Here is a 27,770-nt window from a genome sequence, read left to right as displayed (position 1 = left end):
ATTCCTCTGAGCTCCGGTTTGCTGTATTTGACCCGCCATTTATGGTGTTTCAAAGGAGGTTTAAAAATTTGCAAAATCTAAAAGGACCGGGGAAAATCTGCCTAGCGATCTTGCAGCCCCACAGCAGAAGCCACTGTACAACCAACGCTGGTTGCTTGAAGCAGCTGAACACGACTCTCCCCTTCGCGGGCACAACCAGGCCTCTGTAGAAAGAGCCCTTGCTCTCTGCTAGGCTACCCGCCTATCTAGCTAATATTTCCTCCACGTATTTACAGCCCGCCCCGTGTTAGTGGACTCCGGGCGGGAGCATACAGGGCTGCTCGAGGGAACAGGGCAGAACAAGAGGGCCACGGAGCCGTAGCCGACACGCAACCTGAGCGGCTTTCCGCCGGTAGCTCTCCCTTTTTAGCCACCAGCAGAGGGAGCAGATGACTCGGGCAGCCAACAGAATTGGTGTAAGACCACAAGCCGCCCGCAGACCTTCCTTCCTTCCTCTCAACTTCCTTCGGGTTTGATGGCCAGCGCTCTTCTGGCGCCCGGAGGAGTCTGCGGGTCCCGCGCTGGAAGGAGGCAGACTTTCGCCTCCGGGGCCTTCGGTCTCAGGAAGGCCTGCAGCCCAGCTTCCTGCCTGCTGACCGGATAAGGGGTGCTCCGAGGGGCCCTTCCGAGAGCCTGCAAATTCCGCTGCTAAGAGCCGAGAACTGCACCGGGGCCCCGTCTCGCGCTTAAGTCGGCCGCCCGTCAGGGCAGCTCCCTCCCCTTCTTGGCTCCTTGCCCCCCGCTTTCTGATAATCCAAATTTGCTTCGCCCAAACCCTTTAAGTGGCTCCCCTCGAATGTCCGCGGGCCGCACCCTGCGGCGAGCAAGCTCCTCTTCCTCTCGTGTTGTGGAAGAAGAACGGGAGTCCTTCCTCCAACGGGGGTTGGGGACCACAGCTCCTGGGCAGGAGGAGGCGGGGACCCGAAAGCCGCCTTCCTACCCGGCTTTCTAGCCGGCCACCGGCTGCCAGGTGGGCTTCCACCGCCGGGTTCCCTCACTCTGGAGGACCCTGCCCGGAGGCGCAAACCCCCACGTCCACCCTTTTCGGGCCTGCCGAAGCTTCGGCTCCCCCAGCCCCGCCCAGACGAAGCCATCCGTCGGGTCCCGCGCTGCCCGGCCAGGAGGCGGCGGCGAGGCGGGCCGGGCCCGGCCGGAGGCGGGGACAGCCGCAGCCCCGTCACGTGGAGCGGATGAAAGGGACGCGGCGGCTGGGCCGGGAGGAGGAGGAGAAGGAGGAGGAGGGAGCTGCCGCCAGCCCGCCGCCCCGCCGCCGGGAGACGACGCTAGGCCGAGGCGGAGGCCGGGCAGAAGGAGAAGCCGCAGAGAGGCCCGGCGGCGACCGCGACGCGATGCGCGACCCCGGCCGGGCGCCCCCCTCGCCACCGCTGCCCGGGGCCGGCGCGGGGGGCCCGGCGGCGCGATGAGGCCGGGGCCGGGGCCGCTGCTGCTGGTGGCGCTGGCGGCGGCGGTGGCGGCGCTGGGCCGGGAGGCGGCCTTCGTGGAGGTGGTGCTCTTCGAGTCCAGCCCCGGCGGCGACTACACCACCTACACCACGGGGCTGCAGGGCCGCTTCTCCCGCGCCGGGGCCACGCTCAGCGCCGAGGGCGAGATCGTGCAGGTGAGCGGTGGCGGCGGTGGCGGCGCAAAATGGCTACGGTGGGAAAGCGGCGGCGCCCCCTGAGCATCTGCAGAGCGCACGGGCCCGGGATCCGCGTGGCGCCCGGGCAGGAACGGCAGCTCCCCGGCGCTTTCCGCCGACTTTCGTTTCGGGAGAAGGCGGCTCGTGGGCCGCCGAGAATCACCCGGGCTGCCCGGGAGCGACGGTCTCGGCTCGCTCGGCCGCCCTCGGGGGTCTGGCCCGAGATCTGGAGCCCGATCCAGGAAGGCAGCGCCTCTCCGTGGACGGGATCGCAGGGGCTGCTGCTCCTCAACCGCGGGCGGGCTGAAGAGGCCGCTTCCATCCCTTCGAACCCCGGATCGCCTTCGGGAGTCCGGAACCAAGAGGATGGGGCCAGTGGGAGTGCACAAGGCCGAGGGCAGCCCGCGGGTAGTTGCTGCTCTGCTCTGCTCGGGTAGCCATCCTGGCTGAACGTGGGTTTCGGGTCAAGGACGCGGGAGTTGCGTGTGTGTTTGCGGGCTCCATTCCAGGGAAGCGAGCCCCGCAGACGCGCGTGGGACGGGTCAGAGTGGAAGCGTTGATGCGGCGATGGTGTCCGCACGGAGGCTTCCGAACGCTGATGGGCAGCATTTGCCCTCGTGTGATGGAACTTTCCCCCTGGGAGTAGGAAACGCGGGCTGCGTGCGCGCGTGTGTTGAACTCAGGTCTGCAGAGGAAGGGCTTGGGGTGGAAGTCACTGCCAGAGGCCGCTTCACAAGGGCTGCTCCAGAAGTGTCCCCCGCAGAGCTGCCGGTTAAATTCTAACAATGTGCATGAAAAATGTGTAATCGTCTTATTAAAACTCGCCTGCTACTGGTGAACCTTCTTTTCATTTCACTCTCCTCCTCCTCCTCCTCCTCCACCTCCTTTGCTTATAGTGAACGCAGCTTCTATGGGTGCTCAGCTCTCCTCCCCCCTCTCTTTCGCTCTGCCTCAGATCAGAGGCTCACATGTTGAAGCCAGCAGTGCTAGAGGCTAGTTCCTATCTGTGTGACAGCATTTTTAATTTAACAGGACCAGCTTTGATCTTGCATATTTATAGGCAGCCTCAGATCACTCCAGCCTGTACTTCTTTATACTGTAACTGAAGTTCCTTCTTTCATCTTGAACCCTTTGTGGAAACGCTGTTTATTTTGGGCACTGTGGAAAATGGAAGCAGAGGCAAGGATGAAAACAAGGCAAAAGGCTTTCTCAAAACTATATTCTCTGCAAGTGCCAGCATGGCTGTGTTTGAATGCAGATACTCAGCCCCTCTGAGTTGTAGTAACATGGCTGCCTGAATCTAGTCCTGGATTTTTCGGAAGGCCCCTTGTTTTTCCCACTAGGGGCTGCTGGAGCTTTGGGCTTGGTTAAGGAAGGGCCTGTACATGTCCCTGAAGCTGATGTTACTGGCTGCTTGACCCGGGTTTCCCTGAGGCTGCATCAGTCGCAAGGCGAATGTTGGGGCTAACTAGGCCTGCTGTGAGGGCAAAGGGCTGCAGACGAGGCCCCTCTGCTACTGAGCCAGCCCAGGAGATGGAGGTGGCCGACCCGGTTCCACCACAAAAGCGCGTAGGACAAAATCGCGCTCGACAAAAGCGCGCTGTGGCGTCATCACAGCGCGACGAAAAAGTTCGAAAAATGTAAAAATAAAGCGAAAACCTTACCCTAAGCCCCCCAAACCTAACCCTAAACCTAACTCTTAACCTAACCCTAAACCTAACCCTAAACCTAACCGTTAAAGTAACGAAAAACCTAACGCTAACCCTTAACCTAACGCTAACGCTAACGCTCTAAAGCTAACCCTAACCCTTAACCTAACCCTAAACCTAACCCTTACCTTTATGTGAATCGGCTTGCTTTAATTTAATTTTTATTAATTTTTATTTGAATTTTTCGATCTTTTTCATCGCGCTGTGATGGCGTCAAAGGCGCGATTTTGTCGATCGCGCTTTTGCCGTCCGCGCTTTTGACGGGTCACGGCCGACCCCTTAAATAGGTGGCTGGCAGCAACAGCACAAGTCCTGGCTGCTCTAATTGAGGTGCCAGGGAAGAGACCCCTTCTGGGGTAGGGTAGGAGAGGGGGCACTTTTCCCTGCCCCTTTCTGCTCTGGGAATCTGGCTTGAATTGGGAAGTCGTCCATCTCTTTCCCCCAACAGCCATGTCAGGTCAGATGTGGAGAAAAAGTAATTTCAGCTTTCTGTTAGCTTGTTGTCATGCAGGAGGAGCATTGAAGCATGGCTGGGCTCATGAGTTCCTTTCAGCTAAGCCCAAATGTTGTTGGTTTGTCTTTGACTTAGTACATTGGGTGAACTCAACTGTTGCCGTTTATAAGCCAGAATTTGTGGCTCAGGAAATCTTAGAAGCAACCCAGTGTAGCCTAGACTCTATAGTCCTTCCCACTTTTTAACTGTGGGTCAAATATCCTCGTGTCTTTTTCATTCCCGACATGAACGATATTTTTGATCAGCTAACGTACAGTTCAAGGATTGAAGTGGGGAGCTTTGCGGGGCAGGAGAGAATGAAAAAGTCTCTGCCTGACTTCTGGGAAGAGGGAAAGTGCCCAGGTGCCTCCTGCAAGTGGTGCTGCAGATGTGGGGTGTAGGGTGCTGCCTCCCACCAGCCTCGCCCTCCTCCTGGCTTCTTGTTCACCATTTCCATTGGCCCTGATGACAGAGATGCTCGGCGAGGCCTCCAAGGCTGATGTGTGCAAGAGAAGCGATTCTTCAAATTCTTGTGTGGCTACATGGAGTGGGATATATTCTGTCACAGTAGCGGCACGGGGTTCGTATTGGGGCTTGTGCTGATTCCGCAAGCGAGACAGATGGGCATTGCAATCTAATATAAGAGAACCAGCTGTGCCAGTAGCGGTGAGGCAGACCTACTGTAACAGTGTCTTCGCTTGGAGGTCCAGAGCAATCCCTTGTCTGGGGTTGTGTCCAAAGGCAGGGATTTCTAAAATTCTTTACCTTGAATCTTTGAAGCCCCTGGATGCACTGTGGTTCCACACATTGGGGTGGGGGGGGAGAGGGCTGGCTAAGACTTGTTAAAATGAAGGGTTTCCTTATGAAGTGGTAAGCATCCTGAGAAACTTGCACAGGGGTTCTGGGAAGTCTGTGCCCAGTGCCCATACTTGATGCCCGAACCTTACCCCACAGCCACTTATCTGATAGATGTGAACCTCCAGAGAGAGCTAAAAGGCATTTTCACTCCATTCAGTAGCGGGCAGGGGAGGAGGGGGGTGTTACCCCTTTCACAAGGGTGAATATCTGGTCCATGAGCTGCACAAAACTCTTAATTAAACTGAGCCCTGAGGGCCTGGGTGTGGAATCTGTTTCCCTAATGGTGTGAACAGATTTGCAAATTCTGGGGCCAAGTGGTTTTGCCAGTACGCTGGGGACAGAGACATATTCTGGATTGGGACTATTTGTTTTTTTTAACAATTGTGTAGCCCTAACAGCAACCACCTTCAGTTTAGTTTCCAGATAATGGGAAGTAATACTAGCTGTGGAAACAACTGTACCTATACTGATTGATCGGTTTCGATTTAGGTTTATTCGATCTATATGCCGCCCTTCTCCCAAGGACTCAGGGCGGCGTACAACATTCAAAGAAACACATAATACAAAAGTTAAAATACAAAAGTGATAGATTTTGTTTATTATTCTTGCAATCTAATATTGCTTATTACTTTTAATGTCTCTAAAATCAGTTAGATTTCCCCTAAATTGAGGTGGGAGTAAATCATTTTACTAACAATAACAATAATTTCTGCTTTGATTAGATCAGACTAAGTTTTGCATGTCATGCTATAAAAAGAATTGGACAAACTGCCCCCAGTTCAGGGAAAGGCAGAGAAGAAGGGTAGGAGATTAGAATCAGTCCTGCGAAGGGAGACTGCAGGAGCTGGCCGTGCTTAGCCTTGGAAGACGGAGGGGAAAATGCAGTGCGCTTCAAAAGGCCAAAGGGATGCTACACTGACGGAGACGGTCCCTGTTCTCCATGGCCCCCGAAGGCAGGACAAGGAATGTCTTGAGTGCAGAGATGGTTGGTGGGAAATGAGCCCTCTCAGCTCTCTACTTCCGTAAGCCAAGGAAGAGCCTGTTGAGAGAGGTTCTTCTGGTGCAAGCTTTTCCCATTAGTTTTGCTCCCTGCACCGCCCGCTTCTGTTACCCAGGAAGGCACCTTCTTCTTACTGATGAGCTGATTCCTGGGCGATCTTCTGCTGTCAGCCTGGTTCTTGGCGTGTTGCCAGGAGAGGGGAGAGAGCTGCATATGTGGGGCCTGATGAGACCGTAGTATATGATCCTTGGGCTTCCTCTGGATCTCCAGTGCCACTCGGTCTCCTAGCAAAAGAGGATGTGGCCTCCCCTTGTCAAGGAATCCTGCCCGGCCTCTTGCTTGTGCTCTCTCTGGCTTTCCACAGCGCAAGGGCCCTACTTTGGCTTTGGACTGGAAGGGCCCCCACAGCTTCAAGATTAGCCTGACACACAGAGCTCTCCTGGCTTGCTCTGGGCGCCCCAGAATCTTCGCCACCCACCCATCTGATGGTGAGGTGGGCAGCACGAGGCACAGCCAAAGGACCTGGGCACAGGACCCACAGAATGGGGGCAGCCTGGCTATTTAGAGGGTTTCTGCAGGAACCGAGTCTCTCGCCTTAGTCACCACCTCAAGTGTCTGAGCCTGGTGAGAGCGTGGGCAGTCAGCTTGGCTTTTCAGCCACACCAAGGGTGGCTCTTTGGAGGCTCCCCAGCCGCCTTCCGCTTTTGCTTCTCCCTAGCTAGTGTTGGCAGGGTTGGAAGATGCCTGCGTCCAAAGGGTTAACTCCTCCCTGGGCTTTGCAAGCAGCTGGCCCATTGCGCTCCTTGCTGGGCTGTACAAAAATACTCCTGCTTTGATGTGTAGTCGGAGGTGGATAAGGGGAAAATCTGGACTGAACTGGACTCCCGGCTGCCTCCACCCTTGGCAAGGCTGAACCAGATGCTGCCGCCCCAAAGCATCAGCTTCCTTCCTCCGGCTCCCTCTCTTCTTCTGTCTGAACTGGCAGGGAAGCCCATTGGTGGGAGGTGGCAAGGCTCCTGCGGATGGAGCAGCATGGAGCGCCTTTGGGAGTCAGCCTGCCTGCCTCTTCTTTTGATGGGTCTCTGGGGAAGATCTGGCTTCTGCACTGGTTCTTGATGAGGTTTAAACCCCAGGGCTTCGCTGGGAGAGGTTGCAGGGTCTCTTGTGGTGCAAGGGGTGGCTTGGCCTGTCAGTGTTTTTCAAGCTTGTTGGCCCAACCCGACCTCCCCACATGCTGGCATCATCCAGGCATCCGTTTCTTCTTCGGCTGGGGCACTTCGGCTCCCCCATGACTTGCCGCCTTCTTTTAACATCCAGGCAGTGCTGTTCCTTAGAACAATAGTGAGAAATTCCCAGCGAGCCCAGTGTGGCCACTAGACTGTTCTTGGCTTCCGTGAGTGACACTGGCTTGTGGTTCTTTGTTGGAGAAGAACTGATTTTGAGGGCCAAGCTTTTGGCAGTCCTGCAGCTCTTTTTTAGGTGTTTAATCAAAGCTTCGTCTCGGGGTGAATTTCAGTAAAAGTTTCATTAGGACAACGGGCAAGTTGGTTCGATTCAGAAGGTAACAAGAGCAAGTATTGGGGGGAACAGCAAAGTCTTTGCCATTGGGTGCTCCCTCCCCCTTGCTGGGGTGGTCCTGGAGGGGTAAGCGGAGTGTCTCTGCTGCGAAATGATCTACAGGGAGGGAGACTGGCCAGTCTCTGCCTCTGTTTGAAGCTCCTTTGGCAGACGGAAGGGAGGAATGGAGCCGGGAGCAAAGCGAAACTGTGGCTCAGCCCTGGCTCAGTCTCCTTTCAGCCACTGTGGGGAAGTCAGAGCAAGACCAGCAAAGGGCTGCCATGATCTGGGTCCACGTTGGAGAGGCTAAAGGCCCTCTTGCCTCACTGCCCTCATCTGCCTTAAGTAGCTGAGGGGTTTTCCTATTCTAGCTGGGCATCTGGAGGGAATTTCTGCCGCCTTCCCCAGGCAGACACCATTGTAACTCCACTTGCAGCTGGCCTTCCTCGTTTTTTTCAGTAGCTGCCTCTGTCTGGAGATCGGAAGGGGGCGTCCTTGAAGTCCCGAACTGGCCAGATAGAATTTGAGGAACGAGTGCGGAACATGCTGGGCTGTGTGTGGAGAGCCTTGTGCTTAGCTCAAATTCTCCTTGTTTAAACTCCGAAGAACGGAAACATGTCAGCGATGCAAAGCTTAAAGCTCAAAGGCTCCTAGGTAAATTGTCCTACTGGAAAAGCTTGTCTATGGCGTCTCAGTAATTCTGCAGTTTGTGTATAAGTACTTATTTCCATTTAGTTCTTTGGGTCTGGTCCAGAGGAGCTGCTTCAGAAAGTCTGGGATTACAAATCTTGACGCCAGCACCCCTCCACCAGAGCGGTCGCTGTGCAGGTCCTGCTTCAGCTGCACCGTCTTGGAAACAAATGTAGCTATTTTGTTTCCATCACAAACAGGTTGCGTGTGGCTTTGACAGCCTTACCAGATTGAGACCAAAGCACCGTGTGGCCCGTGATCCTGACTTGCAGGTGGGGAGCTCCTGTCCAAGCTTGATTTGGCCCAGACTCGGCCGGCAGGAATGGATGGGTGCTGCTCCTGCTGCTCCTGGGGTGCACCCAAGGCAATGTACCCACGGCAGAGGAGATGCTATCAGCTCTCCGCCCACTTCTTTGCCCTGCAAGGATCAAAGCTGGCCGCCCCTGTGGCCGAGGCACTTCAAAGCCAGGTAGGCCGAGTGATACAGAGAGCGCTCCCTGATGCAATCACAGCAGCTTGTGAGACTGGTTTCTGGGTTTTGAAAGGGAGAGACAAAGACATCCTTGTTTGCTCTAGAGGGGGCAGGGAGGAGGGAGTACCTGCTAGGCTCCCAAGTCACCGACGACGGTCCATGGAGGGAGCCTTTTCTTTCTGTGACTCTGGCTGGACCTGAAAGAGAACAGTCTGGGTGGCGTTCTGCCCCGAGTTTGCTTCTGGCTCACTTATGTCGGGGGCATCTGCAGCCCTGGTTTCTAAGGTGAAGCCAGGGTGTCCCCAGAAAGAAAGGTTTAAATGTTTTGATTTGGATCCTCAGTTCAAATTTGTGTCTCTTGCATCTTCTTGCTGTGGTGTCCGGTGCCTCTAGCTCCCCCCTCCCTGCATAACAGGACTCTTCCACCACCTGGCAAACTGCAGAATGGTCCGTGTGTTTGTGGAGAAGGGACATTGGCCAGGTCATAGCAGGTGTGCATGCTCTGGAATGGTACCAGGAGGGTGGCATATAATTCAGCTTTATTAATGGTTTGAACATATTTTGCCAGAATACACAGAAAAAAATAGCAAACATCTACCAGGCCATATCTCCCAAGTATTTGTTCCCTGTGCTAAAGTTAAATTTTAGAACCTGTTAAAAAAAAACAAACAGGTATTCAAGAACAAACTTTGTTGACACCTGAGAAGCCCAGGTAACCTTTCCTCCCTTCCTAAACCCTGACTCTTCTTCTGTGCCATCAGTGGACTTTGGGGAACAAGGGTGTGGGGTAGAGATAGTATTCAGCAGGTTCTGACCAGTTCTGAAGAACTGGGAGTGGAAATTTTGAGTAGTTCGGAGAACTGGTAAATATCACCTTTGGCTGGTCCCGCCCCCATCTATTACCTGCCTCTCGAGTCCCAGCTGATTGGTAGGGAATGAGGATTTTGCAGGAACCTTCCCCTGCCACGCCCACCAAGCCACGCCCACAGAACGGGTAGTAAAAAAAATTGAATCCCACCACTGGTGTGGTGGGGGTGTGGACAGTGGCTGAGGATGCCTATTCAGGGGGTCTTCCCATCTTTTGCAGTCTGATCCGCAAAGACTTGCTTATCAAATAGGAGAGCAAGCCACCCCTCCCCCCTATATTTGGCATATTTGCCTGGGGGTATCACCGCCCAAAGGACAAGGTAGTCTGGACCTAGATTTTGGCTGAGTTGTGCATCCTTTCTGAAGGTACTTTAAGCCTTTAGGAACCTTGTGATCTTCAATTCAGTTACACCCTTTGATCTGTATAATCCAGGGTGGCCTGTGGATTAATTGTACAGCGTGCCCTTTTCAGAGTAAATCACTCCTTTTTCTAACCGAATGTGCTTTCTGAGGGCTTGGACTTCGAGCAGCATTCTGCATGACTGTTTCCTGATGGGCAGACAAAACGACTGTGATTGTATGGTGTGAACTAGAAGCATCTTGTCTAATATTTTGGTTCTGTTTTTGGTGGGAGAGGCGTAGGAAGAGGACAACCCCAGTGGGTAGGGCTGGTGAGATGGGGGAGGGGTGTGTGAGGGTCTGTGATAAATCTGTAAAGGAAGGGATTGTCTGCCTATCCCAGATCCAAAGCTCAAATCCAAAGTGACCGGTGGCCTTGGCTGATTCGATCCCCCTTGTTTAATGCTGAGGACAGGGATGAGAACGGCTTTCAAGCCAGTTCAATTCTGCATTTTCCCACTTTCCTTCAAATTATCCCCCAGCTTAGCTTTAGTGGCTGACTGAAAAAAAAGATATGGAAAATATATTAATTTGAACCGTTGAGTATTGATAGTTTTTGGAACTCAAATGTAGTTATTTCAGGGTTTCAATTTCGGAAGGGTTAGAAGTCACTGCCCAGAGCAGGGTGTCATATGGGGACCCCCAGAAGTCCCTGAGGCTTTTTCAAGGGGTCTGCAAAGTCAAATAAATAGATACTTTAAAATGTTTCAGTTTAATTTCTAAAGCATTAAATATTGATAGTTCTAGGTGACATAAACCAAAGCTCTTAGGGGTCCCCACAGTCTTCAAAATGATGGAGAATTGCTGATCTAGAGATTAAAATCTTCCATTATCTCACTTTTTATGCAAAGCAACCAGCCAGTTAAATGGGCTAAAAGAATCATTGCAATTGGGGATTGGTGGCTGCATTTAAAACCTGAATGCCATATGGGAAAGAATAAAGTTAGCAACCAAGGCCTTTGGTCTACTTCAGCTGGGTGGCTCTGATGATTTCAAACTGCTGCTTGAAGGTGAAAAATTGGGGTTCTCAAGAACCACCTCAAAAAGGAAGGAGAAGGAGAAGGGAAGGGCAACTAGAGAACGAAAGTTCCTCTAGCGCTGCAGAGGAAACAGCCTGGAAGGGAGGATCATCTGATCCAAAGGGTCAAGGGAAATTGAATGTTCGTTGGCTGCACACAAATAGAACCCTCTGGACAAACAGCCACCGCCATCAGGGCTGCTTGAGATAGCAAAGCAAGATCACAAGAAGGAAGGGAGGAAAAGAATTGGGGCCATCCTATATGGCAATAAGGTTGTATAAGCAGAAACAATCTAGGATGATCATGTTCATTTATGTAAAAAGTCGATTGAGAATTAATTGGATTCAAAACAAAGCAAAGCTTGGAATCCCTGGTGGCCGCAGCCGGTCTTACCCACTCGGAAATTCCTGTGGCGAGGGCCCAAATAGACCAGCGTCAGAGGAGAAGGCAGGCAGCCTCTGACCCAGTGATGCCATTCAAAATTTTTACTACCGGTCCTCTGGGCGCGGCTTGGTGGGCGTGGCAGGGGAAGGTTCCTGCAACATCCCCATTCCCTCCCCACTCCAGGGGAAGGATCCTGCAAAATCCCCAATTCCTCCTGATCAGCTGGGACTTGAGAGGCAGAGAATAGATGTGGGCGGGGCCAGTCAGAGGTGGTATTTGCCAGTTCTCCAAACTACTCAAAAGTTCCACCACCGGTTCTCCAGAACTGGTCAGAACCTGCTGAATACCACCTCTGTTCTGACCCCAACTTCCAAGCACAGCTCTTCTGCCTGCAACTTTGTCTCAAGGCACATGGTTTGGGATGCACCTTCTCCGAATGCCCAAAGTCATATCGTTCAAGAAATGTAAAATGTTTAGGTTCTGCCTGTGCCTAGATTTTATGAGGGGGAAATTGCCGTGGACTCCCTAGGGCTGGAAGGGACCTTGGAGTCCTTCTAGCCCAACCCTCTGGCCAAGATAGGAGGAGACTTTATGGCATCTCGGACAAACCTTTCCTTGAAAACCTCCAGCGATGGGACGTCCGCAGCTCTGTGAGGCAAGCAGTGATTAATCATTGTATTATATTTTCCTTCAAAGCTGCTTTGTGCAGGGGCTTCAAAAAAGAGTCTTTGCGGATGGGAGGAGCCGAAGTCACAATGACACGACGTGCGATCTCAATGCTGTGAGATCGCAGTCGATATTTTTGTCTCTGGTGGTCCAAACGGACCTAAACCGTCCCGCAGAGACTTTGAACAGGAAGAATTCGTCTTGCTGTTCACAGGGACATCTCAAAGTCTCTGATTGATCCAAGAGAAGCTCTTCAAGCCGGTGACAAAAAATCCAGCCAAATGGCTGATGAAGTCGGTGCGGCTTCAAAACAGAAGAATATGGAACAAGAAAGTGTTTTCAGCTGGTGAGGAATTTTTACCTTTAAAAGTGACTGTCTATAAAAAAACCTTAAAATTAATTTAAATTGGAGAACAGAAGAAATAAGCAGCGGAATTAAATTTGGACTGGTTTTGAACAGTGGGTTATCTTATTTTTTAAATGCTATTTTTACAGATGCAAGCCTTTTAAAATGAACGGATTAAGGTTTCCTTCTATTTTTTTTCTTTGACTATTCTCTGTAATATATGGACTAAAACTCTCTTTCATTACTGTGGGTGTTTTTCTAACTCATTTAAGAATCAAAACTTTTTTTAAAACTTGAAATACAAAAAGATACAAAAAGAAACAAATGGTAACATTGTAATATTGTAACACTGCTACTCGGAGGCTAGAGGTTTGTGTATTGGAAACGAAATACTTTTTTCACTGATTATCCTGGCACTTCAAGGACTCACAGCTTGTTTATAGAGAGTGATAAAAAGAAGAAGAAAAGCACACAGATGTTCCTTTGAAATAGATTTTTAACCAGAGAAAGGTGAAATGTTATTGTGATGCTTAATTTTGTTAAAACCTTCTAAGTTAGAGCAGCAGTGTTTGTCAGCTTGAAAACATGGCACAATTTCAACACCAGAAAGAAGTTTTAAATCTGCAAAAGATACTCTCAGAAATATAGAAATTATCAAATACAAGTGAGAGGATAGAGAAGAAGTTGGATTACTTAGTGCATCTAACAGTAAAATATGACGGAGATGTTGAAGATGTTCATCAAATGGAAAAAGTGGCGGTTAAAATCCAAAAAATCAAAGAGAAAAAAGAAATATAAAGAAATTAAAATTGCTGATATTTATGGTGATTGGTTTGTTTCTAAAAACGGAAAGAGTGGAATACTGAAAGAGGAATTAAATGGAGGGAAAACCTACCCCAGATGGGAAGATACAGAAGAGGAAAAAGTAAAAGATTTTATGGTTTTAAAGTGAGCAATCTTATTAGCAATAGTTTTGATAACACACCGATAATCAAAGATAAGCTGATTAAGGAAACAGAAGAAGGGCATCGAAATTACATGAGAGATCTTATAAGCAAGGAGTTGCTAAGAGGAGTCCATACAAAGTTGATTAAGGAGATGATTAGAGGACTGAGACCACAAATGGCAGAAGATATGACACTGTTTTGTTACTGGAAAGATACAGGTTGATAGATGGAAGAGTATAATTTAAAACTAGCTAAACTTAGTGAAATTTTGTGATAATAGATATAGTTAAATAAATAATTGATAATGATAATAATGTATGCAATCTGTAGTGTTATGATAAGTAATAACTGGATATAAATATTGAATGGTATCCATGAAAGGAAGATTAGAAACCCTTTTGGATTATATATAAAGGTTAATAATAATAATAATAATAATAATAATAATAATAATAATAATAATAATAATAATAATAATAATAAAAAATCGAAATTCAACGACTATGGCACAAACCAGCAGTGGTAATTCCAGTGGTAATTGGCACACTGGGTGCTATTCCAAAAGCACTGGAATTACATTTAAAACAGTTAAAAATTGACAAAATCACCATCAGTCAAATGCAAAAAGCCGCACTGCTTGGATCTGCACGCATATTACGAAAATACGTTACGACGTCCTAGGCCCCTGGGTGGGGCCCGACTAGTAACCAATGCCAAATCAGGCGAAACAACTGGCCGCTGTGATACAATTGTATAATAATAATAAAGAATTAAGTTAGTTTTAGTTAAGTCTTGATTACTAGGGGGGAAAATGATATGATGCAGGATATAGTCAAGGAGGGATAATGATAATGTGTATATATATATATATGTATATGTATATATGTATATGTATATGAATGGGTACAACATAAGGAAATGAGATGTAAATTGTAAACAGTGATTTGGAAAGAAGGATAGAAAACTTTGTTATTAAATATTATGGATGTTTAGCTAGAATAGGACATAAGGATTTAGTGTCATTGGAGGATTTTAGAAATAGTAAATGAAATGCCAGTATGTGGTTATATATTAAATCTTGGTATATTTTATGATGAAGGACGTTTAAACAACTATAGTCAAATGAAAATGGAGGTATGATGACGGTAACATGTATAAACATCTGAGTTAAAATACTTGAGTTAATATGAATTATGCTTGATGACTGTGGAAGAGATGCACAAAAGTCTTTTGTAACCGACTGTTACACTTTCTACAGTATGTAAAAAAGGAAGATTTTATGTGTTGTGTTTGTTTTGAAAAAAAACAAAAACCTTTTTTAAAAAAGAGTCTTTGCAACGAAGTCTTTCCTGAGTGGAAGCACGGATAATTCCCGTTGGCTTCCTATCAGGGCCGTTGGGGCCTTCCGATGAAGAGTTCAGTAAGGAAAGAGACATCTTGCATAAGTTCTTCAGGTGGGGCAGGAAAACAGTGAGGCCACGAAGGAAAAGAACCACCAGTGGGATTTTGAGGTGCATTTTCACAGAAGCTCTCTCCTCCTTTCTTAGATGCATCCATTGGGACTCTGCAACAGCAATGATGAAGAAGACTTATATGAATACGGCTGGGTAGGAGTGGTGAAGTTGGAGCAGCCTGACCTGGAACCCAAACCCTGCCTCACTGTTCTGGGCAAGGTAAGGAGGCCACGGCACATCCCCTGAAGTAGAGTCCTGCCTGGGGGGGGGGGGGAAGCTGGCCTGGTGGTTTGCAACTTGCTCCAGAGGAGCTTTCTACTCTTTTGACCCCGCAGCTTCTCTGGGGACTCAGTTCTGCACCAGTCACAACGCGCCAAGTTTCAGCCTTATAGAACCTTGCAAATTTGCCACTGTTTGGCTGTCCTAGAATACGGATTCATAGGAAAAGAGCAGAATATATATTTCCCCAAAGCCAGCGAGCTACTCTTGTTGCAGTAATAAGCAACCATTGTGGTTTATTTAGCAAAGATGTGCAGCATGACACAAAAATAACCTCCTCCTTACCAGAGGAACGCAAAGTAATTAGTTCAGTAGATCGTTGGGAAAGTGTCTTGTCTGTTGGGAGGCTAGCCATTGGCTAACATGTATTCTTGCCATAGTGGTGGCGAGATGCAGCTGTGCAAATTAGGCCTAAATTATGCAGCTTTACTACGAGAGGCTTGTGAGACATAACAGCAAATGGGAGAGAACGGATGTCTTCTTTCTGATGGTGCCACATTGCTTGCCTGAGGATGACCCGGACTGCATGTCAATGACAGGAAATTGATGGGTGGGTGGGTGGGTGCGATCAAGGCAAGGCGGCATACGTTCAATATTTCTGCAATTTCATCCATCTTTTCCAGAAGCAATTCACTCCTTGCCGAATCTTAAAACTGAAATTTAAATTTAATTCTTGCAAATTAGCAGCTGAGGAGGAGAGAGTCCCCAGGCCTCTCCAAAGTCTAGTTCATTGTTTAAATACAAATCTGCTTATGCTGTCGGGGGCAGAGTAACATTTCTGTTTGAATCGGTGTTTCAGAGGGGAGGCCAGAGTCGGAGCCTTCCTTTCCTGTGAGGCTTTCTCAGATATTGCTAAACTTGTTTCATTGTCCAACATGTGCACACGATGACGTGCACGACTCCCATTGTCTTATTGCAGCTCCTTTGTTGCTGCCACTGGATCAGGAGCCAGGCAGGTTAATTCAAAAACATCTGGAAAGCACCCCAGGCAGTGGTTTGACAGGGGAGAATTTGGGAGTGGGGGAAGAGAACCTGTGCACATCGTCCTACAGCTGGGGCTTTAGGTAGAGTGGGGACAAAGATAGCAGGGCTGGGGGGGGGGGGCTCCCCAGAAGGTCTGATTGGAGGCAGAGGATGATAAGGTGACTCCTCAGGAAAGGGAGGGGAGAAGTTTGGCCCAAAGGAAATTGGTTCTTCCTTGCTGCTCTGTCCTGTCGGGAGATGCCAGTGAGGCTGCCTAGGAATGGCAGGAGGGCATTTGCCAGGTGGGTCTTTGCTGGCATTGTCATTTGGGAAGGGATGCGCTGCCCTCTTTGTATGCGGAGCCTCCCCAGGAAGAAGAGGCGAGCTTTAAGGCTGCATGGTCTGTAAACAGGGCTGTAAGGAGATGTGGGGCTTCTCCTTGCCAGTGTTGAACGAGGGCCTGGTCCTCCGAGGCAGCCTTTGCCCGAGCTGCCACTCTGTCTGCAGGCCGGACCCTGTTGGCTCCGAGGAAGGGGCTGCCCTGCTGGGAGTCGTTCTCCATCAACGGCTGGAATCTAAGTTGTCCTGCTGCGGAATGGCTCTTTGGCAAAGGAAGACCCCTAATTAGAGGCGAAGGCTTTCTGTTTTTGTTCTCCTTTAATCCTTACCCCGAGGCCTCTGTGCTGCAGCCCTGCCTGTGCTTGTGCGGAAAGAGGGCTCCAGTTGTGCTTTGTAATAAGACCTCTTCACAGTGAATCAGCATGCTAACCTCGAATCTGGGTTGCCTCGACCTGTCCTGGGAACTTCAAGAAAGCCGCTGCTTAACAGCCGGATCGGTGCCCCTGCTCTACTCTGCGGCTGTCTCTTTAAGAAGGCTCCTGTTGGGCATTAGTTGAGGAATGGGCCAGAGGCCCCATGCTGTGCTGACCAGGGAAGAGGGCGCCCTTTGGCTGGCCACTTCAGAAAAGACCCTCCTACAACTCACTCCATTCCCAAAGCAGAAGCTCTTCCACCTCACATGATTTCGATGGATCAGGAGTGAAAGAAAATACATTTAATCAGACAGAGTAATGAACAGAATTCCAGCCCAGGTGTGTTTGGCTTGGAAGAAAGGAAAAAGTGATTTTCCCCAGAGACTTGGAGGAGAGGAGACGCACCTCTGAGTGACAGGGGCTCAAGCACAGGAACTGCTTCCTGCGAGGACGTCCTCTTTGGTATCTGCCACCGGGGGGGGGGGGGCAGTCGTCCCCCCCCAGCATCCCTCCTGGTGTTCCACTTACAGCTCTGATTCTGTCATTTAAGTCCCAACTGCAAACCAGTCTTTCTCCTTGCGGGGTTCCCCTTCTCTCTTGATGTAAAGCCCCCCCGCCCGCCCCAAGATACTCTTGATCTAGCCAAGGAACTGGGGGAGGGGGGTGGAGGGAGGGGGAGGTCCAGATGCCTCAGGGTACCACCAAGGTTGGCTTCCAGGAAGACTCTCTGGAGGACGGCTGAGCCAGACCAGCTTCGGAAGACTTTGGGTTTAGAATGAGCCGCCCACCTTGGCTCTTCAGCTGTTGGAGTCGCCTTGCCTGCTGCCCCCTTGCTTGCCCCACACCCTTTCCCCCTCCGCGGTTGTGGGAGACCCTGGTGCAGAGGCAGAGAAGGAGAGGATTCAGAAGACATTGGACAGCCATTTTTCTGGAACGGCATAGGAGCTCCAAGTTCCCTTCCAACTCTCTGATTCTGTTATTCTGCTTAGTGGCTCAAATTGTTTGGGGAGGAGGGCCTTCTTTCCCTCTTGGGGGGCAGGCAGGTCTCCCACTCCGGGGGCGGGCAGGCAGGGGAGGGGAGGGTTGGTGGGCAAGAGGGGAAGGAGAAGCCGGGAGGCTGCCTCCTGCTCTGGTATGTTTGTGGCTTGGCTGCTTTCATCTCCTGCCAGGGAAACCTGGAAGGTCAGGCCAAGCTGCAACTAAGCTCCGGAGACTGGAGTGCCGGGGAATGCTGGAGCGGAGCCCCACCCCAGTGAGACTGTGGGTGTCACTTTTTGAAGCAGGCGCTAAGAAAGTCCATTCACTGCCCCCTTAGCGGGCAGGGACAGAGGGAGCCCAGAAGCAGTCGGAATCGGACAGGGCTCGCCAGGGAGAGGGTCTGGGAATTCCCCCCTCCCACCATCGGCAACTAAGACACCCAGTGGCTCAGCACCCTTTGAAGCAAGCGGAGTGCCGAGAGGCTGGGCCTCTTCAGCCACAGACAAAATGCTGGGTGGGCTTCAGAGGGGCCACGGGGTGGGGGGTGGGGGTGGCGGCCGATGGCCTGCAGCATTGAATGGCACCCACTCTGCAGATCAAAGCTGGAAATGGGGAGGCTAGAATCTGGCTCAGGATCCAGGTGGGATGGGAGGCCTTTTAGTCTCCAAGTGATGTGCTGGCTGTCATTGTCTGCAATGTTTGGCCTTGCTCGTGAACTCTCCTGCTCAGGGTAAGACAGCTCTTCTTTTCCTGGGGGGGGGGGGGCTCTGAGTTGAGTTGCCACACCCCCCCCCCCAAACTACCAGAAGGGAAAAAAGCAAGGAAGGCTCCCTTGGCTCAAGGTTGCCCTCTGGTGACCATAAGCGGTAACAGTCGGAGAATGTTTCCAGGGAGTGTGTGCTGATGCGGAGGGAGTTGTGAAAGAGAGTATGCTTTGGGGGCAATTCATTACTTCTGATGCAACCCCCCCCCCCTTTCCCACTGAATCCTTTTCTTCTCCCCTCCTAGCCTTTATGTTGGGAGGGAGGGAAGGGAGGAGAGAAGAAACGGAGACACGGAGCTGATCTTAGGCCCTCTCTCTCTCTTCTTTGTAGGCCAAGCGGGCAGTTCAAAGAGGAGCCACAGCTGTCATTTTTGATGTGTCCGAAAACCCAGATGCCATTGATCAGGTACGCAGTTGGTGAGCTCTCTCTCAGTCTCTCTCTTTCTTTCTCTCTCTCTCTCTCTCTCTCTCAGCAGGTACAGGAAATAATGAAAAATGTCCAGTAAAGATTCTCGCATATTGTTGGTGCCCACTTGGGTAAAAAACCCTAAATAACAAGGGCCTACTTTGGCCTGTAGAGTAGAATCAGGGCTCCAATAAATGGTTGCTGACCCAGAGAAAGCCTGTGGTCTGTCGTCCCCCCCCCCCCAATCCTCCCGAACTTTGGAAGCAGGGAGAGCAACCGCCAGCCAGCCCCCTGTCTGCAGGGTTGCATGGTCAGGCAAGTCTGTTCCAGCACATGTGCCTGAGATTTCCTGCTGCTGGGCCATAAGGAGCGGTTGGAATCGGCCCACTTTGGATCAACCCTGATGGCACTGACCGCTCAGGAGTCCAGCTTTGCTTTTCGTACCAGTTGTGGTACTTGGCTCATCTCCAAAGGTCGTGCCCGTCAGTCCCAAAGGCTCTGCAGATTGGGTGGGAGTGGGCGTGGGTGGGGTGAGGGTAGAGAGCGCGTCTCCTTTGCGTTCTTGCCCAGCAGAAAGACAGCAGGGGACAAAGGCATTCACGGTGTCTCCTTTCTTGCAGCTAAATCAGGGCTTGGAGGACCCACTGAAAAGACCAGTTGTTTATGTGAAAGGGGCAGATGCAGTCAAGCTGATGAACATTGTTAACAAACAGAAAGTGGCGCGGGCCAGAATCCAGCACCGTCCACCACCAGTAAGTCCTCAGGGCAGGGCAGTTAAGTGACCAGACTACCTCTTAATTTAAGTTTCCACACCCAGGTTGTGGTCATAGCTTCCCCTATTTGTAGGGGGAGGGGTTCTGATAGGTCATTTGATGGCCCTTAGCTCCTCCGACAGGCTCTGGTGCCCCCTGGACTCTCCGGCCTAGTGGATCGTTCCCTTCAAAGAGTCTTTTCTCCCTGAGTGCCATTAAGGTGCTTTTAAGAAAATCCAAAGAGCATCCAGGCAGCGATCAGCAGTCGCTCACTGTGGCAAAGGGAAGAGTTCGGATAACCTAGGTGGGGACGTCTCTTGATTCCCAAAGGGGGCTGTGACCACTCCGGAGGCGGCAGAAGTGGCCAAGGGAGGTTTAACAGATTTTGAGGCTCAATAGGCACATTAGGTACAAGGTCGGGTGGAGGAACAGAGGATTCACCAAATCTTAGGATGGTGTCTATTCAAAAAGGTTGTCAACCAAAGCACCTGCTCTGTCTTTGATGGAGAAAAGAGCAGCTAAAGTGGAGAACTAACTACGGACGGAGGTGTGTTTTCAAATATGACCAGAGGAGGAACTTGGCCAGTTAGAAGTGAGATTTCGGAAAGCACATCTATTTGGCCTGGCATTAGATGGGTTGCCTGGCATCATTTCTGCTCTGGTCTAGGGCTGCAGTCCTATGGGTTCAGCTTCTGCCAGGGCTCATTGACCCATAGCGTTTTTGTACTTGTCGTGGGAAGTGTAGACATCTGGGGAACCCAGCTTTGCTGTGAGAGATTATTAGCTGAGCAATCTCTGGGCACGAGATACTTCTAGGTCTAGTTGCAGGTAACCAATTCAGAAATCTGAGGCAGGAAATCTAATCTGACTTTTTTATCTGCTGCTTCCTCCACCCTCGGTTCCAAAGCAACCCACCGAATACTTTGACATGGGGATTTTCCTTGCCTTTTTTGTGGTGGTCTCTCTGGTTTGCCTGGTTCTTCTCATCAAGATCAAATTGAAGCAGCGTCGCAGCCAGGTAAGAGCCAGACAGACCCCTCCCCCCCGGCCGTTTCCTCCGCCTCTGTTTCTCCCTTCGGTACCGCCTGAAATCTCAGCTGGAGGTTTTGGGGCAGCGTTAGACGCTCTCCTAAGGAACTGTCCTGCAGGACGGCCTTGAATATTTGGGGCAGGACCATTAGCTCCAGGCAACCTGGAAAATGTAATGAGTTACGCAGGTTGAAGCCTGAAACGTGTGCAGGGCTGTTGCTTCCCTAGCTGATTCCAGCCAGGAATAGCCTCCTTCCCCTTTCTTGATGGAAGGTGACCGGGAGTTGGCCGCCTGAGTCGGGCTGCTCCTGGCTGCCCTCTGATCGTGAGGCTAAGAACTGCTGCCGCTGGCCATCGGCAGCCTCACCTGGATGTCTCCTGTTGCAGAGCTCCATGAATAGGCTGGCTGTGCAGGCGCTGGAAAAGATGGAGACTCGGAAGTTCACATCGTCCAAGTTGAAGGGGTCCTGCGAAGGCAGCTGCGGTGCCCTGGACACGCTCAGCAGCGGCTCCACCTCGGACTGCGCCATTTGCCTGGAGAAGTACATGGATGGGGAGGTGAGGCACTAGAGGAGGCTGGTCGGTTTTTCCGTATTTCTGGATGGCTTGGGCAAGATCAGTCCGGTAGGGTGGCTCGTGTCCCGGGTCACCTCACGCAGAGCCGCCTGGGTATGAGGAGAGGCCTCGCCTGTTCCCTATCCTTTGGCCACCGTCCTCTCACCTGGGCAAGCGAAGCAGGGCGTGTTCTGGGCGGGAGTTTCCTGGCAAGGCTGTGTGAGGAGAGCAGGCAGGAGCCTTTCAGCTGTGATGTTGTTTCTGCAGGAGCTGCGTGTGATTCCCTGCACCCACCGGTTCCACAGGAAGTGTGTGGATCCTTGGCTTCTGCAGCATCACACCTGTCCCCACTGCCGTCACAACATCATTGGTGAGTTGCCGGAGCTTCCCTCGGCCGTGTTCTGGAAGGAAAGGGCTCCAGAGTTCAGATCTGCCAAAGGCTCATCCGCCTGCCAGGGATAGATGGGCTTCTGGCTGGCAGGCAGTGTTCACCTCTCGGGAACTGGAGTCGACTCTCTCCAAGTTTGGTTGAACACCCACCCACCCCTCCTCTTTCACATGCAGAGCAAAAGAAGGGAAACTCCAGCCTGGTGTGTGAGGAGATGGCCAACCAGTTACACAGCCGGCAGCAGCAGCAGCAGCAGCAGCAGCAGCAGCAGCGTGTGATTCTGCCTGTCCACTTCCCTGGCCGAGCACACAGGGGGGGTCACGTCACTGCCTACCCCACCCGCACCAGCATGGACCCCCACGGGAATCCCATCACTGTCTTGACGGTCGATCGGCATGGAGAGGCCCCAGCCTTCTTCCGGAGCTACCCGCCCATTCTGCACCTGGAACCCCACCCTGGCACAGTCGAGCGCCAGTCCTGCCCAATGCCTCACCCTTTCCAGAGGCCAAAGTTCAGCGGGGACCCTTTCTCCAAACCGGCTTGCTTCTCCCAGTACGAGGCGATGTTTCAGCACTACTATTTCCAAGGCCTTAGCTACCCTGAGCTACCCCAGAGCGGTCAGTTCCCCCTCCACGTGGCGGCCAAGGGCCCCTCCCGTGCCTTCCAGCCTCTTGGCAGCCACAGGCTCTTCCCCCCTGCGGTCCACATCGCCCCTTCCGCCCAGCCAGAGAGCGGCAGCGCTTCGGGCTTCAGCTGCTACCATGGCCACCGCTCAGCCTGCAGCGGCTACCTGGCCGATGGCCCCGGCAGCGACAGCAGCAGCAGTGGCCGCTCTGCCCGTTGCCACTGCTCCTCCAGTGACTCCGTGGTGGACTGTGCAGAGGTCAGCAACCAGGGCATCTACGGGAGCTGCTCCACCTTCCGCAGCTCCCTCAGCAGTGACTATGACCCCTACATCTACCGCAGCAAAAGCCCCTGCCGGGGTGGGGAAAAAAGGAGAGTGCTCCGTGGGGAGGTGATGCACCCGGAAGGTTCCTCTGCACTACACCCGGTGGCAGGCAAGAGCCAACCGGGGCCAGCCGCCGCAGCAGGGGACCAGCTGTCTGACTGCAGCCTTGAAATGAATTGCAGCAGCAGCAGCAGCAGCAGCCGCTCTTCGCTGGAGCAGAGGGAACTCGCCTGCACCCTCTCTGAGCGAGGCGGCCCCCGAGTGCCCCCTGAGACCACTGGAGAGACCGGTCGGATTGGGAGGGAGCCTTGTGAGCGAGCATGTGGCTGCTGCTTGGAGGTACATGCCGCTCCACGGGAATTGCCAAGTAGGACAGCTGGTGGCAGCAGCAGCACGCTGCTTCAGGGCATGCCACTTTGGACAGGGGGTGGCTCTTCGCGGGAGCCCCAGACGAGGAGAGGTCAGGGCGTGGTCAGCGTTAGGACACAGGGGGTCCCTCATGAAGCATTGCCCTGTTGCTTCTACGAAGAGCAGCGGGTGGCCAGCAGTGGACCCATCTGGCCAGGCCGTTACACGGAAGACACTGCGGTGAATGTGCGGTACGTGTGCGCGGAGGACCCCTTGCAAGGTTGCTTTCCGGGCCTGCGTGAGGCGGGCCAGTGCGTTGCCATCATTCCTGAAGTCCGGGACTCCGAGCAGGCCCTGCCGGTAGATTGCTATAGGGGCAGCAGCCCTTGGGAGGGGCCGTGTGGAACTGCAGCCCCCAGTCAGGCTCAGGGGATGCCCGTGAAGGCATTTTGCAAGCCAGGAGAGATATGGCAAGAAGGATCACGTCCGCCCATGGCGGGCTTCCCTCTGGAAGAGTCCTGTGGGTTCTTTTCCAGCCCTCCGCAAGGTTGTTTGGAGGCCATGGCCGCTGGAGAAGGCCCTCAAACTTTGGGTAAGTTAGCTGCACCATCTTGGCTGGAGGCGGGGTGGGTGAGCCAGGGAGGGAAGGGTGGCGCCTTTGTTCGGCCAAGCTGGCCAAATGCCTCCTGAGTACTGCAGGGGGCCAATTCAAGCTTGTCTTGGCCAGGTTTGGGCTCCCTTGAGCCTCAGAACAGTATTGGCTGTAGTGGGGATGGCCCTGGAGAGCAGCCGCTCGTTGTACCGGCACAAGATCTGACCCGGAGGGGCTAGGATGGGGAGCTTGGACAAGATTCAGGAACAGTTTCATTTTTTCAGGCTGCTGTTCCCCAGGGCGGTATCGGGCTGGGAACTAATCGGAAGAGCCTTGAGGCAGCTGTGTTTCTGCTGGACTTCAAAGCCTTCTTTCGCTTGTGTTGACCCAAGAGTGACCCCGAGAAACCGGGGCTATGTGCCCCCGTCTGCCGTGCATGGCGTCCTTGGCAGACCATGTTGCCTGGGGACAAGAGGCCCGGTTATGCAGCCTGGCGTCCTTCAGTGCCAGGGGATCCAGCCTGCCTTAGAAAAGAAGCGGCAGTTTGAAGTAAACGGAGTCCGAGGGGCGGAGGCCACCTGCCTCTTCGAGCAAAAGCAGACCACTCCTTAAGCCTGACTGCGGTGGGTGGGAATAGGCCCGAGTGGAGGCCAGTTGCAAGAGTGCCTTCCGCCTGTCCTGATGCTGCAGTTGCTGTGGGTTCTGCCCGAGCCCTATCCTGCCCCCTGCCCCCCCAGTCTGCTTGCCAACCTGCCCTGGGTCGAGACCTTCAGTCGAGGTCCCTCCCAATCGCCCCTGGGGTACAAGCACGTTTCCACTTCCTTCCCCTTGTTAATAGTTTCCTATGGAAACAGTCCTTCTGGCTGCTGCAGCCACAGCCACATGGTTCCCTACGCCCTCCTGCCCTCCGTGCGGCTGAGACCACGACCGTTGCCGTGTTTGGCATCTGGGATGCTGTTCCTGTTCCTCCGTGTGCCTGGCTGGAGAGTTGGGTGGAGGGCTTTTTTTGTTTAAAAAAAGGAAGGTGCCTAGATTCCCCTCGGGTTTAATTTGTTAATGAGTCAGGATGAGCAAAGGTACTTCCTGAACTTTTCAGTTTCTGCCCAGTTTATGAGAAAGGGGATTTTATAAAGAAAAGATTTCATAATTATTAGTTGTACTAGAGTGACATGATGAAATTCCTTTCTGAGCTTCGATCCTTCTCATTCTAACAGTGTGTGCTTGTGACCATGTTCATATTGTGCATTTTCGGCACAAGCCCTTGTGGCTTCTGCTCATGCCTTTATTAAGGCTGCTTACTGTTCAGAAATCTTTCTTCTCATCACCAATACGTAAACTATGTTTTACTTCTATTTCTGCTTCCCTTTCTGGTTATTTACTTTTGTGACAGCAGTTTCTACGCATTCCACTTCTATCGTAAGTGTTTTCCAAAGTATTTTCTAAATCGTCTGCCTGCTTTTAGGTTTTCTCCAAGTCCTACATAAAATATTGTAGTGGTTGCATTTACGTAGCATTTACAGTTGTGGGCATGAAATATCTTCCAGCAAGTGGCGCCATATCTCTGAGCAGCACCTCCAGAAGTGAGTTCCTAGGCCCACAATGGCCAGATTCTTAAGATCCATCCAGTTGCCTAGTTACATAATCAAAAACGGCTGTCTCACGGAACAGCTGTCCTGGGGATTGTGGTTCTCAAATGTGTTTTCCAGTGCACCTTGGCTGGAGAATGGAGTTATTTTAACTCACACGGTAAAATTTGCTCCAAGTCGGTGTTCCCTTGTGCAGTTTCCGCTTGGGTTGGCAACTGGAGGGGAGGGAAGGATTCCTAGACACTAACCAGCTTTTTCTGGCACAGCTGGTATTTCTCAATCCTGATGGTCTCAGTGCACCTCCCCCTTCCCCCACTCAAGTTTAGTAGCCAGCACTTGCTACTTCAGTGCCTTCTCCCACCTTTGGTCCTACCACACACAGTTTTTAATCAGCTCCTACCTCCCCAAGTGTCGGTGACTGGTCTTCGTAGATACCCGGGGGAGAAGCTTTTACACGGTTGCAAGTTATAGCTGGCTTCCTGGATCCAGCGTAGGTGATCTCCCTGGAAGAGAAGCTGCCTCTTTGCCTGGGGAAGGGCGGTGATGGGCAAGGGAGGCAGAGCCTCCAATTTCTGTTTCAGGCTTTGGGGATCGAATAAGAACAATTAACCCGTCAGATGTTTCCAATCCCCATTTCTTCATTCATTTTTCATTTCTGAAAAGAAACACATTACTGCAACGCTGCCATTTTGTTGCTTAATGTCGAGGGCAGTCTTGCAGTGCTGGGGTCCTGAGCTGCAGGCTCTGAATCGCTCACCAAGTTTGGTGCATATTCAGGATGGATGCTGGCATTTTCTAGTCCTTCCGGCTGACTTACATTTTAACTCTTAACCTATACCCGGCACACGGTATAAGAGCTGTGGTTCTTTTTTGGGGTCTATATGGTTAATTCTATCCAGACCTAAAGCTCTACAACAACACATGCCTTGCTGTTGAAGGAGATATGCTGCCTCCCCCCCCCCACTTCCAAAATCTTTGCACAGATACCAAGATGACACTCAAAGGAGTACAGAGAACCTCCCTGCCCTTCTGGATGACCAGCCCTAACCTTGCCCTAACCGTCTGGTTGATAAGCATCCCTGAAAGCGAAGTAAGCTATCGGCAGAAGTCGGAGCTTCTTCGACACAATGTCCTTCAGCCGATGAAAAGCAACTTGAGCACTCTTTGATCCCTAGACTTCTTTGCGTGTTCATTATCTTTTATAGAAAAAGTAGTTTCCTGTTGCCTGTTGGGCATCCCATCATGACAAATTTTTATAACGGTCAGTACAGTATATGTTTTTATTCTAAAAGGCCTTTTTATCAAAGTAATTGCCACTACGATGGGCTTGTGAGGCACTATTTTCAAATAAATGTTTTTTTTTAAGAAAATGAGATTTCTGTAGCACTTAAACTGTTTTGTATAAAATGTACTGTAAAGGTTTGTAAGATGGTTAAAGGGCTCTTCTCCATTACCAGTTGTATTGTTTTTAACGGTAGAAAACAATTTGTTTCTATTCTGTATGTATAGCAGCACATTTCATTTATGGAAAGATGTTCTCAGAATATTTATTTACTAATATATTTATCTTAAGCCATGTCTTATTTGAGCGTGTAATGTTATAAATAAAGAAAAATCGGGAATCACTAACAGAAAGCAATGTAAATACAGATTTCACAATGTTTGCTGACCAAAAAGTGATTTTAAATCAAGTTGTAACTGCAGTTTTGTAACAAAATGTACAAATGTCTGTTTAAAAACAAAACCTTTTAAAAAGCCGACCGTCTCTAGCTTGATGATTTTCCTGGACGCGGATGGGGGGGAGGCAGCGCGCCGCCCCACAAGCGGAGAAGCCTGTATCCCGGCTTCGGGGTGGATTCTGTCAGGAGTAAAATCTCAACTCCAAAGTCGTTGGAATACAAAGCAATTTTATTGAAGCCTTCGCAAAGGCTAGTGGATCTCAATACACACAGGTAAGACAGCACACCGGTTACAGATCTCAGCATATTTTACGCTTGCCCAGCCTATCACCGCCGAAGCTATACGCTAGTCTACATTGCAGAAAACCTACAAGGCCTGGAGGAACGTCGTCCGCGATGGGTCGGACACGAGTTCGCAACCAACAACAACATTGTGCATCACAGGGCCGCAGTGGGCGAAACCAGGCGTCCCTCCCTCGCTGCTCCCGTGGCTCCTGGCAGTCCTTTCGCCATAGCTGCCCTCTTCATCAAAGGGGGCTCGCTCTGAGGTCCCGCGCATCGACAGTACGGACACGGGCACCGCGGAGGCACCAAAAGCAACCGCGTAGCTGGAAGGTCGTTTTGAAAAACAAAACAGGAAGGACAATGTGCTGATAATCGCCCCCCCCCCCCCGGCTTTCACCCACCGAGAAGCGAAGTCCCAGAGCGCAGAACGGCAGCAAAAGCACCGCTGCTCTACGCTCCTCCGAAAGTAACGAGCTGGTTCCGTTGGCCTTCGCACGGCCGCCGGCTTCTTCATCTGCAGTCATCTCTAAGAGACCTTCCCGGGATGGCGGACTTCCTGCCAATTCACCGCGACCCTCTCCCCAGTGACCTTCCTGCCATGGCCGAAATCCGGTCTATTCTTCTTAGTCATCCCTCCAACTTCCTTGCGCAGCGACCTTCTCGGCATAGCGGACTTCCTGTCCGTTCACCGTCGCCGACCCCCATTGACAAACGACCTTTCCATCACGACTGACCCTGTCCAACTTTCATAGTCATCCCCCTACTTCCTACTACCACGATAAAGTAATATATCTCGATAGCTTCAACACTATTACTAAAAGACAGAAAACAGTGCCCTCGTGTGGTCCAAACAGAAATAGCACCCGCAAAAAGAAAAACGGCGTTTTAAGTTTAGAATTCTTTACTATTAAAATATTAATATCAATA

At 51.3% G+C, this 27,770-nt stretch overlaps 1 protein-coding gene across 1 annotated transcript; it reads left to right on the top strand.

Moving 5' to 3' along the window:
- Positions 1 to 1,260: 1,260 nt before the first annotated feature.
- ZNRF3 (zinc and ring finger 3) lies at positions 1,261 to 25,912 on the top strand. Its single transcript, XM_087705403.1, has 9 exons — positions 1,261 to 1,657; positions 14,633 to 14,758; positions 18,606 to 18,680; positions 19,301 to 19,432; positions 20,340 to 20,450; positions 20,849 to 21,019; positions 21,284 to 21,386; positions 21,581 to 23,293; positions 23,578 to 25,912. The coding sequence occupies exons 1-9, from the start codon at positions 1,460 to 1,462 to the stop codon at positions 23,613 to 23,615; spliced, it is 2,667 nt and encodes an 888-aa protein (XP_087561529.1). The 5' UTR covers positions 1,261 to 1,459; the 3' UTR covers positions 23,616 to 25,912.
- Positions 25,913 to 27,770: the final 1,858 nt, after the last annotated feature.

The sequence above is a fragment of the Thamnophis sirtalis genome, unplaced genomic scaffold (assembly GCF_051295495.1).
Source record: "Thamnophis sirtalis isolate CommonGarterSnake01/CBP01778 unplaced genomic scaffold, rThaSir2_p1.2 scaffold_2, whole genome shotgun sequence".
Classification (NCBI taxonomy): domain Eukaryota; kingdom Metazoa; phylum Chordata; class Lepidosauria; order Squamata; family Natricidae; genus Thamnophis; species Thamnophis sirtalis.
The sequence above is the reverse complement of the archived record's forward strand: the minus strand, read 5'-3'. Positions and strand labels throughout refer to the sequence as shown.